The 12,356-nt window shown below is 42.2% G+C and overlaps 1 protein-coding gene across 2 annotated transcripts in view; it reads left to right on the forward strand.

Moving 5' to 3' along the window:
- Positions 1 to 12,356, forward strand: part of PTPRM (protein tyrosine phosphatase receptor type M) — an 846,383-nt gene that overhangs the window by 744,371 nt on the left and 89,656 nt on the right. For both annotated transcript variants that reach the window (XM_023228490.2, XM_023228491.2), the window contains 2 exons: positions 8,235 to 8,311; positions 11,894 to 11,930. In XM_023228490.2, coding sequence (XP_023084258.1) covers positions 8,235 to 8,311; positions 11,894 to 11,930 — 114 coding nt within the window. The remainder of the gene's footprint in view (positions 1 to 8,234; positions 8,312 to 11,893; positions 11,931 to 12,356) is intronic.

Consider the following 12,356-nt stretch of genomic DNA (forward strand, 5'->3'; position numbering starts at 1 on the left):
ATGATTTAGCCTCAAGAGTACCCCAAGGAATAACTGAGTTTTCCTAAAAGAATGGTTGATACGTATTTGTCTTTGTAATTGGCATCTGATTCAAGGTGAATGATATTTCAAGAACATATGGTGAGGGGCATCCGTATACTGATTTATTTGCCCCGACAGTCTATGTCTGTTGTTTTCATAGTCATCTGAGAACTTTGTTTGAAAGAGGACACGTAAGAATCTGCAGTTTCTGTGCCAGGTCATTCTTAGACATCCAAGCAGCAGAGTATAGCGGGGGTTCTGTGGCTGTAAGACCCAATCATTTCACTTCGTTAGCTTTTACATTCACTGACATAATGTGAGTGATGGTGATACTTTCCTATTTCTTGTATTCTGGAAGACAGAGGGATTAACTTGGGAAGTGCTGACCTGTTTCAGCCAGGAAATGCAGTCCTGTGATGACTAGCCTGTTGCTCTCCATGGCAGAACACATGTCCTGCATTCTCCACCCCAACTGAATCCCTTCTAGAGATTTACCCCGCTCTCACTGCTAACACAGGTATCTCCTGGGCTGGAGGTGGATTCACTTATCAGTGTTCACCTTATTTTATCACTGAAACAAGAATACTTCATAAACTACATGATGTTTGACTGTTATCCTCTATTAGAAAGCTATAGAGGCCAGGCGTGGTGGCTCACACCTGTAATCCCAGTACTTTGGGAGGCCATGGCAGGCAGATCACTGAGGAAAGGAGTTTGAGACCATCCTAGTCAACATGGTGAAACCCCGTCTCTACTAAAAATACGAAAAATTAGCCAAGCATGGTGGCAGGTGCCTATAATTGCAGCTTCTCGAAAGGCTGAGATAGGAGAATTGCTTGAACCCAGGAGGCGGAGCTTTCAGGGAGCAAAGATCGCATCATTACACTCCAGCCTGGGCAACAAGAGTGAAACTCTATCTCAGAAAAAAAAAGAAAAGAAATAAAGCTATAGAGTCACTGTCAACCCTGTGTTGATTTCATCAGGGAAAGGGAACTCACCACCTCAGGAAAATCTGCCTAGCAAAAGAATTCACAGGGCTCTAGGCTGCAAGTCCACGAATGCCCTTTCCTAGGATTTAGGGACTAGAGTGGAACATGAGGAGCTGTTATACAAGGGAGGGATGGAAAACATGTACTTTTTTATTTTTGGAAAAATACACATAGCATAAAATTTACCACCTTAACCATTTTTAAGTTCAGTGCCATTAAGTACTGTTAAAAGAAAAACTTTAGACAAATTAAATTTAGCCAGGTTTATTTGTGCAAAGACCAATTCATGAATCAGGCAGCCCTCAGAAACAGAAGAGGTTCAGAGAGCTACACCTGGAAGTGTGAGTGGCAGGCTTTTATAGGCCAGACAGAGAAACAGAGAAATCACCCAATTGGCTGCAGCTAGGCATCTGCTTATTTGAGCATGGTGCGGTGAGTTGGGAGTTGGCTGCCTGATTGGTTGAAACCCTTCCTGTTTTATGTATCCCCGAGCACTTGGTCCAATAGAAATAAACTATGAAATATAAATGTAAGCCACATGTATAATATTAAATTGTCCTTAAATCTAATAGCCACACTAAGTAACACAAAAAGAAATAAATTACTTAAGTTTAGTAATATATTTTATTAAATCTAATATGTCCTAAATGTCAGCTTTTCAACCTGCAGTCAGTATAAAACATATAAAGGAGATATTTTACATTCTTTTTATCATACTAAGTCTTCCAAATTTGATGCGTATTTTACACTTACAGCACAGTTAGGATTAGCCTCACGTGGCTAACAGATACCCTATTAGATAGTACAGATCTAGACAATAGAATAATATTTTGCCTGGTGTTTAACTTTACATAAGTGAAAGTTTGTCACATATATCTGTGTTATCCAGTATTGTAGCTACTAACTACATGTAATTGTTTACATTCATTAAAATTAAAATTAAATTTCACTTCCTTTGTTACTCCAGCCACATTTCCTGTGCTCAGTAACTAGTGTGGCCTTTGTACTGGTGAGCACAAATATAGAATGTTTCCATCAGCACAGGAAGTTCTACTGGACAGCATTGGTATATACTCTTCTATGTATTGCTTTTTTTTTTGTTCAACTGTGTGTGTATGATTTGTTCAAGTTGTATGTAACTGTAGCTTCTTCATTTTCATTACTAAATAGCATTCCACTTTATTAATATAATACAATTTATGTCTCCCTTCTGTTGATGGACATTTGGATTGTTTACTTTTGTCAGTTGTAAACAATATTGCTTCAGTATGTTTCAAGATGCACACAGCATCCATTTCCTCATGGCTGGGTCATAGGGTGTGGATGTGTTCAGTTTTACTAAATGGCAAATTATTTCCCAAAGTGATTTTACTAATTTCATTTCCACCAGCAGCATCTGTGAGTTTATATTATTCCACATCCTCACCTGAACTTGGTGTTCAGACTTAAATGTTTTGCCTTTCTAGTGGGTATGTGATGGTATCTCATTGTAAGCTGGGCTTTTTTTCACTTACTTATAAAAATAAATGTTTATTAATTATATATTTATCAATATATATTTATTATACTGTTATTTTCATAGAAGCATGCACACAGAAGGTGAAGATGAATATAAGACTAAGCTCCTCTTAAATAGTTTTTGTTTTTATAGACAGGGTCTTGCTCTGTTACCCAGGCGAGTGCAGTGGCGTAATCATAGTTCACTGCAACCCCAAACCGCTATGCTCAAGGGATACTCCTGCCTCAGCTTCCCTAGGACTACAGGTGTGCACCACCATGCTAGGCTAATTCTTTTTTTAATTTTTGTTTTTTATAGAGACAAGGTCTCTAAAAATAATAATAAAAATGCCATGTTGCCCAGGCTGGTCTTGAATTCCTGAGCTCAAGCTGTCCTCCTGCCTCGGCCTCCCAAGTAGCTTGGTCTACAGGCATATGTCATCACATCCAGCTAAAGTATTTTTGATGTGTAGGAGAAATAAGTCATGTCTATAGATAACCATATATAAGAGCACCAAAAAGGGAAATCAAACAACTATTGACATTTAAGGAAGGAGAATTTATACCCAACCACCTACTCTGTATCTCTATTCAGATGGTAAACACCTCAAATTAAATATATCCAACACTGTGCTCCTCATTTCCATCACCCACCCCAAGCTGGCTTTTCTCCATGGTTCACATCTTAGTCAATGGCACCATCTTCTGCCCTGTTTCTCAGGTCAGAATCCTAGAAGTCAGTATGATACCTCTTCTCATCCACAATAAGTGAACTGATTATTGTGGTCATTCCTACCCGCTAAATACCCCTCAGATTCGGCCCTGTCCACTAGCCCTCTGTATGCTAAGCTGCCATTGATTTCCCAGGACTGTTGCAGTAGCCTCCCCATTGTCTCCCCACACCCACTGACCCAACTGGAGCCTTCCAGTTCGTCGTCAACAATAGCAGGCAGCTGATGAAACGAGGCACGCCCCTCCCTGTGGCTTCCCTGGTGCTCAGGATGAAGGTCCTAATGACCTGGTCTTCCCTCCTCTCTGTTCTCATTTCCCACCACTCTCCTCCCTGGCTTCTGACAGCACATTCCTCACACCGGCCTTCTTTGGTTTCCTGAACATACTAGATCCTTGCTACCTCCTGGCCTGAACACACACTATCTCCTGGACTTGGAATTTAGGAGCTCTGCCCTCTCCACTTTCTATCTTCATGGTTTCAGCTTCAATGTCCTTTTATTAGGGAATTGTTTGCTAGCTCTTCAGAGTAGCTCAGGACCCATGCCATTCACTCTCATAGTTCTCTGTCCTTTCCAACTTAGCGCTTATCAAAATTGTATTGAAGTCATTATTTAAGCAATGACTCTTTAATGTGCTTTCCATTGCCTTAAGTCCCATGAACTCAAGGACCATGGATCTAACTTGTGTACTACTACATATCCCCAACACTTAGCATGATGTTTGGCATATAGCAGATACTCAAAAAATCACTGAATAAATGAGAAGACCTTACTGAGGCGGGGACATGTGAGTTAAATACTGAAAAATTGGCAGAATTTGGACAGTTAGAGATGGATAGGAATGATTAGGTAAGAGATTTCTAGAAGATGAAGCAGCTCAGTATTCTGACAATATTAGACAAGCCTGTATTAAAACTGAAATTTTGGCTGGGCATGTTGGCTCACACCTGTAGTCCCAGCACTTTGGGAAGCTGAAGCAGGTGGATCACTTGAGGTCAGTGGTTCGAGACCAGCCTGGTCAACATGGTGAAACCCCATCTCTACTTAAAATATAAAAATTAGTCAGGTGTGGAGGTATGTGCCTGTAATCCCAGCTACCCAGGAAGCTGAGGCAGGAGAATCACTTGAATCTGGGAGGCAGAAGTTGCAGTGAGCCGAGATTGCGCCATTGCACTTTAGCCTGAGCAAGAAGAACAAAACTCCGTCTCAAAAAAAAAATTAAAAAAATTAAAAAATAAACTGAAATTTGAAAAGGCACTGTGGACCCATTTGGGGTATCTTGGATGATCCTGGACCACCACCCATTCACTAGCACGGGGAAGAGTTCAATCCTTGTTGCTCACTTGCTGTGTATTAGGAAGGGCCCCACACGTGGGACTGCAGCCTGTGCCTCTGTGCTGTGAATGGAGTCTCTTGGAGCTGGGTATGTGGCCTTGGGGAAAGGTACTCTTAGGGATATTCAGATTGTATGTGACACTGTCTTTGACCACAAGACATTATAATCTAGTAGAATCAATAAAAGAAAAAAAGATACTACCATGTATATAAAGGCAAAAACCATCTCATTCTGTTAGGAAGTCAGCTGTACCTGTGTCTTACAGGTTTCTCCATCCTGAGGGGAGTAAGGGCAGTTGAATCTGGAGAAGTAGCAGCCAAGTTAAATGTTGGGGTGTGGGTAAACCGACGGAACTATAAGAGATGATGGTAAAACTCTACCTCAAAGGTTTTGTTGATACGAAATAGGAATTCAGTCTTGCTGGAGACTGGCGTCCCTAAAGAGAACCTTCCAGAATAGTCTGAGCAGCCACACGGGTGGTAAATCACAGGGAACGAGCAGCACCCATCCTGAGGCGCTCAGAGAAATAAAGCACAAAATAGAGGGGATTCTGACGAGAGGGTGCAACAGATCTTCGAGACAGGCCTGCTTAGATTGCGCGATTCTAATGCAGTCAGTTGCCTGCCTTTTGAAAACCTGCGCAGGGAGGCCGGGCGCGGTGGCTCAAGCCTGTAATCCCAGCACTTTGGGAGGCCGAGACGGGCGGATCACGAGGTGAGGAGATCGAGACCATCCTGACTAACACAGTGAAACCCTGTCTCTACTAAAAATACAAAAATTAGCCGGGTGCGGTGGCGGGTGCCTGTAGTCCCAGCTACACAGGAGGCTGAGGCAGGAGAATGGCGTGAACCCGGGAGGCGGAGCTTGCAGTGAGTGGAGATCCCGCCACCGCACTCCAGCCTGGGTGAGGGAGCGAGACTCCGTCTCAAAAAAAAAAAAAAACCTGCGCAGGGAAAGCCCAAGTATCCAGGAAGGTGAACTTGACCTCCCCTCGGAGGAGCTGACCAAAGCCCGGTGTGTGTGGAGTAGCCGTGATTCAGTTCTGGAGTGCCTCTTTCATTCTTGAAGCTCAAATGGCATTGCCAGTGCTTGTGGCACCCTTCTGTGCAGCAGTTGCATGTAGGCACTGGCTCTCCTAAGATACACAAAAGCCATAATAATCTACACGTGCCTAGTGCACCTGCTCACCTCCCCCCAGCCCCCAGTAGTGGCAAAACATATATAGGGAGCCCATGGTTTTAAGCAGCAAAATGTGTCCTAGGAAATTGGTTCTTAAAGCAGATTGCCATGAGGAAACATTCTGACTGCCAGTGAGTCTGTTCCTGGGATTGCTGTTATCTGCTTGGACATCATCTATAAAAACAGCAAGAAGAAAAATGTGGGTGTCAGTTACGTAGCACATGATGATAATAACTGACGTCTATCCATCCCTTTGTGTAGCTTTTTTTCTGATCTCTTTATGTGTATTATTTTGATGCTCACAGTAATCCCACAAGGTAGGCACTCTTCATCTCCATTTTACAGTGAAGGAAGCACAGAAAGATTAAGTAACTGGCCGAAAACCACACATGAAGGATTCTAACCCACCAACAGCAATTCTCACCCGCACACTCGACCCCAGAACTTGCTCATCCCATAGTCTCCTTTGAGCAGAGCAGGAAGACATGACCTCCTCTCAGCTTTTCTCCTTCTCTAGCCCAACTTGTCATCACATTCCAGATAAACTTATTGCACCCCAACTTATTGCCCAAGTGAGGCACTGACATGAAATATGTGACTACCTGTCATGAAGTGGAAAGCCCCGTCAAGGAAGGAAGGTTAGAAAATTGACACCGATTTCCTTCTGCCTGTGCTATTGACAACAAACAAAACATTTACTCAACAGGAGGTTAAACTCCAGAAACCAATATGAAACTTTGCCTTTCACCCATTAGCATTTCAAGGAATGGGTCCAGGTCAATACTTGCTCCAGTGACTGGGGATAACAGGGTCTGTCATCTGCAGCTCTCCTGGCTTTTATCTCAAAAGCTGTGGGCTTCGTTTCTCAAATGAAATGTTGAGTAAAGTTAGCATTAGACAAAGGCAGTCGCGGTTTAGAAGCAGGGTTTCCCACTGCTCCAGCAACACTGGAAGTGAAGTTTTCCAGAATGTTCTTATCAGGCCGCCCTGTGCTTTCCTTTCAGGGCAGCTGGCTTTTATCTGTTCTGACTACTGAGTTTTAGCATACACTTTAATTGGAAGGAAGGGTCCCTCTGCTAAAAGGAACAGTAATTTAGGTAGATACTTTTTAAAGGATGTATATTTTCAAAAAACAACAATGCACTTTTTGTTTCTTCAAAGTTATTTTAGGGGTAAACCTGGTATATTCCAGGCTCTAATCTAAGGGCCAGGGACAGAGCAGTGATCAGTGCAGGAAAATTCTGCCCTTAGGGTGCTATTAGCATCCTTTCTTTTTTTTTAATTTTTTAATTTTTATTTCAATAGGTTTTGGGGGAACAGGTGGTGGTGTTTGGCTACATGAATGAGTTCTTTAGTGGTGATTTCTGAGATTTTGATGCACCCATCACCCAGGCAGTGTACACCGTACCCAATGTGTAGTCTTTCATCCCTAACCCCCTTCTCACCCTTTCCCCTGAGTCCCCAAAGTCCATTGTATCATTCTTATGCCTTTGCACCCTCTTAGCTTAGGTCCAATTTGTGAAAGAAAACATACGAAGCACATTCCTTTTTAAAATACAGATTTGGGGCCAGGTGCTATGGCTGACACCTGTAATCCTAGCATTTGGGAGGTTGAGGCAGGAGAACTGCTTGAAGCCAGGAGTTTGAAACCAGCCTGGGCAACATAGCTGGACCCCATTTGTGCAAAAAAATTAAGGTAACAAATAAAATACAATATACATTTTCAAGGAAATAATTGAGATATATCAATAGTATTTGCAGATAAATTTTTTTACTCAGGAAATATTTAAATATAGCTAATTAATACCATAAATATGAACCCTCTATAGTACTTGCGTCTCAATTTGTATTTTCATTGAATCCTGGACACAGCCCACTTTGAGGCAGATAGTGTCATCCCCTTCTCCAGATGAGGAGGCTGAGGCTTGGTGCCCTTATTGCCTGGCCTGTGGTCACATGATGGATGGTGACAGCTTTGCTCTTGCTGGCTGATGCCCGCAGATACAGAGATAGTACTCAGGGAATTCACCAGTGACTACGGCTAGGATCACATCTACACATCCCAGAAGACTGCACCCTGAGTTTGTAATCATCATTTGTCAAGCTGGGTGTCACAGCCTTCAACATCTCAGGGTTTGTATGTGATTTAGTGAAGTCGTTCAAACTTCCAATCCAAGAACTGCTTATGTTTGTGGTTCACAGGACTGTTTGTGAAAGTGTCAAACCTTTGTCAATGCTTTAGGCCCATCAATGATGAAAGAATAAGTTAATGAGATTTACTGTAAAATGTAAAAAAATTATAAATCCTTCCCAATTTTAATAGCAAAATAGGAAGTAGAAGGTGTATAGTATGCAGTTCTTTATCTTTAAAGCAGAGTGTATGTGGGTGATCTCTATGTAACATGCTTACGTTCTGGGGCTCAGAGCCACCTACCAGATTGCTTTTGTTAATTGTTATTTTCTGTCCCTTTTCCTTTGCAGACGATCATTCCCGAGTGAGGCTGCAGACAATAGAAGGAGACACAAACTCAGACTATATCAATGGCAATTATATCGATGTATGTATTTTATTATTTTTTAAATTGATATGTAATAGTTGTACATATTTGGGGGCTATGTATGATATTTTGATAGGTGTATACAATGCATAATGATTAAATCAGAGTATAAAACTCAGTAAACCCAACCATTCTGACATGTACCAGCTTGTGTGTCTGCTGTACAATTGTTGGACGTACATTGGGCTCAATCTAAAAGCAAACACGTGAATATTACCCTACACACCACAGAAGTTAACAGTGAAGATACAGCCACTCCTTTTCTCAAGGCAGCCCATTTGTTGGTGAATTTCTCTGTAACATTCTATGCCTTCTTTGCCATCTCATGCTAATGTGGACTAAGAAAATGTTACTTCCATTTTTTTGTCAACAACTTGTATTATTCGACACTTAAAAAAATCTGTTTGCATATTAATGGGACAAAACTCTCTAATTGCTAATACGGTGATTTGCAATCCCTTGTCATCACTGCACTTTTAAGTTGTCTTCAAAGTAGTCTGCAGCTGTTCACCAGGACTTCTAATGCAAGCAAGACATGTCATTAAATATGTAGGGTGTTTAATTATTGAAGACTGCCTCTTTGTTCATTCTGCATCATGTTAACTTAATGTTTTACATTAGAATAAATTCTTTAGGAGGCAGCATGTTCTCAGTTGAAAGAATGAATGAAATCAAAAGTAGACTGAAAAATCAAGGGAAAGTTGCTGTTACCTCCAAGGCCCAAGTTTACATTAAACAGATTTCTGCTCCTTTGTGGTTCCGAAGGCATACTCTGTGCTTGACCATCACGCCATTGCTTAGTCTATCAATACTTCCATAGACAGGATTGATCTATATATATGGATTGTTTTGCTTTCTTGATTGAATATTACTGAGATGCTACTAAAAGTAAATAGCGTCACAATCTCTAAGAAACTTATCTAAAAATAACTATGAGAATGCTATGTTTAGTGCTAATTAGACAAATTTGACATTTGCAGTTATAGATTTGTGGGTGGGGACTGGGGTATGATTATTTCAAGAATAGTTCATATCTCATTCATCAAACGAAGACCCCTGCACTATTTTGATAACAACCAAAACCATACCCACTCCAGGTTCCATTTATTTTTTATTAAAACAAGTTTTCTTCATAAGGTGCATTGCACTTACTCCTTTATTCAGTAGATGTTTAGTGAGTACCTCCTGGGAGTACTCACATGTCCCAGACGGGTTATCTCCTCCTCAGTCTCCCAACTCAGAAGCTAAGAAGCTGAAATATGAGTGTCTTATCCAGTCCACTTACCTGCAGGCCAGCTGTAGCACACCTTGCCTTGAGAGGCTCCGGAACACCGCTCACACTCCGGTCCCAGCTCCTGCAGCCCCTAATGGGTGCTTGAGTACAGGGACAGTGTCCCAGGCATCTTACATCCGCTGCACCTGGCACATGCCTGAATATAGAGAGAACCCTTAGTAAGTGTTTCATGAAATACCAACTGAAGGAGTCATTGTGATCAGATGAGGCATCATAGAGGATGTAATTTGAATGTAAAGCTTTAAAGTGAGGAAGTGGAAGTGCAGGAGAGAAGACATTCCAGCTCAAGGAAGTCACATACATGAACAAGGCTATAAAGTAATGAAAAGACTGGATTAATGAGTTTGAATTTTATTTTAAGAGAGAAGAGCCAATTCTGAAGGCCCCTTTATTCTCTTAGTCATTAGATCTTATTGAGTACTTATGCATTATTTACCTTTCTAGGTGCTAGCAGGAAAACTGTGAACAGTTCAAACCAAAACCAAAAAACCTCTGACCCAGTGGAGCTGCTGTTCTAATTAGGAGAAATGGGCAATAAATTGAAAAGTTAATTCTGTGTGGTCAATTAGAAAGTTGTATGTACTGCAGAGAAAACTAAAGCCGTGAAGGGGTGCTCGGAGTGTCAGACCTGAAGGTCCTGATGGCAATTTTGAATCGAGTGGCTGTAGTCAGTCCCACTGAGAAGGTAGCAAGTGAGCAAGGAAGACAAGGGGTTGAGCTACATAGATACCTGGAAGAAGAGCATTCTGGGCCGAGAAATGGCCCAAGCAAAGGCCTTGTGGTGGAACTTGTGCCTGGCAAATGTGAAGAAAAGCGCAAGCAGGCAATCATTGGCATGGCGTATAGGGGCCTGGGGAGTTCCATGATATGGGGGACTTCATGGGCCAGGTCAGGTACACAGTTGTAAGGACTTTGGCTTTTACTGTGAGTGAGATGGGCAGTTGTTAGAGGGATCTGAGCAAAGGCATGACATGATCTGGCTGCTGGGAGGGGAGTGAACTACACGTGGCCAGGAGAGGACGCAGAGAAGCCTGTTGTGTGGCTGTGGGAATCAGTAGAGACGTGGCAGTGGAGGGGAGAAATGGCAAGACCCTTGAGCTACACTGAAGGTAGAGCCAGTAGGGTTTGCTGGCAGATTGGCTACGGGGTGCAGGAGGGAGAGAGGGGTCAAGGATGCTGAGGAGAAGATGGTGGGTAGAACAGATTCAGGTAGCGGTTGGGGGGAAATGAGGAGTTCAGTCTTAGGTGTGTGAAGCTTTCAATATATATTAGACCTCCCAGTGGAGGTGTTGAACAGGCAGTGGGTATGCATCAAGATTTCCAGGAAAAGGTCTGGGCTGGAAACAAGAATATAGGATTCATCAGTGTACAGATGAGCTTGAAGGCCATCCTACAATTTTTTGTTTCCTTTTTTTTTTTTTTCAGGCAGGGTCCCACTTTGCCACCCAGGCTGACGTATACAATGGTGCAATCTTGGCTCACTGCAGCCTCGAACCCCTGGGCTCATGCAAATCCTCCTGCCTCAGTCCCCCAAGTAGGTGGGACTACAGGTGCATGCCACCACACCTGGCTCATTTATGTATTTTTTGTAGAGATGGGTTTTGGCCATGTTGTGCAGGCTGGTCTCAAACTCCTAACCTCAAGCAGTCTGCCTGCCTCGGCCTCCCCAAAGTGCTGGAATTACAGGCATGAACCACCACACCCAGCCCTTTTTCTTTGGCCTCAATTTTTATCTGTCTTGTTTCTTGCAGGGTCATGATAAAAGGAAGGAATCTTTCAGAATTTCTGCCTCTTTAAATTCCTGGCCCTTGCTATAGTAGCATGTCATGGTATTATCAGTGTTTAAGAATGGTTTTGAGGATCACTATTGATATAACTGTCTATACCAATACAACAGAATATATATTAAACCCCTGGCATATTGCCACTAACATCCCAAACACAAATGAAATTCTGTTGCACATTCTCAGCCTGTTTGCACTTTGTAAGAGTAATGGTCAGGGTATTTCAGCGAATCCAGAAGTTGTTAGTGTTTCTTGCTTATCCATCATCTCATAGCCAGTTATGATTAAGTTACCCACACCTTTGGTGCAAGCATCAGAACTGTTGTATTTGATGCACCTCCACTAATTCAGAGAAACTCAAAGGTGCTGGGTTGGCCATTTAACTTTCAGGTGATGCAGCTATTGGCGTTTGTGTGCACATTCGTTTCAGCAAAGTTAGCATGTGACTTCTCTGCTGTTTATCGATTTCATATTCATCAAATATTCTCTTTTATTTATTTTTAGGGTTATCATCGACCCAATCATTACATTGCTACCCAAGGTAAGTTTGTTTCTACTTTGTCTTTCTTTGTTTCTTTTGCCTACCTCCTATCATTTTGTACCCACTTCACCCTCCTTCAGGAAGATATTGCACATTTATTGCAGTTCTAGCCATCAACAGGTACACTCTTGTCTTCCCATCAGACATTCTGGTCATGTAAATCGTGTAGTTAGAACTTCATGTGGAGATCATTAGGAGAAATGTGTCCATCAATTGTGTATTGAATTCAATCTGTCCACCTTAGGAGTAAGTCGGACATTTGCCAAAGTAGATATATAGCTATAGCCATTCCATCAATATACACCAACTGCTCTCTACACAGGGAACTGTGCTGGTGGCTGCTGGGGAGCCAGGCTGAATCCAGCAAGCACCCCCTTCTCACAGTGGTTTTGTTTAGTGGGGGAAGATGTGCAGTCACCTGTATGT

The sequence above is a fragment of the Piliocolobus tephrosceles genome, chromosome 18 (assembly GCF_002776525.5).
Source record: "Piliocolobus tephrosceles isolate RC106 chromosome 18, ASM277652v3, whole genome shotgun sequence".
Taxonomy (NCBI): Eukaryota; Metazoa; Chordata; class Mammalia; order Primates; family Cercopithecidae; genus Piliocolobus; species Piliocolobus tephrosceles.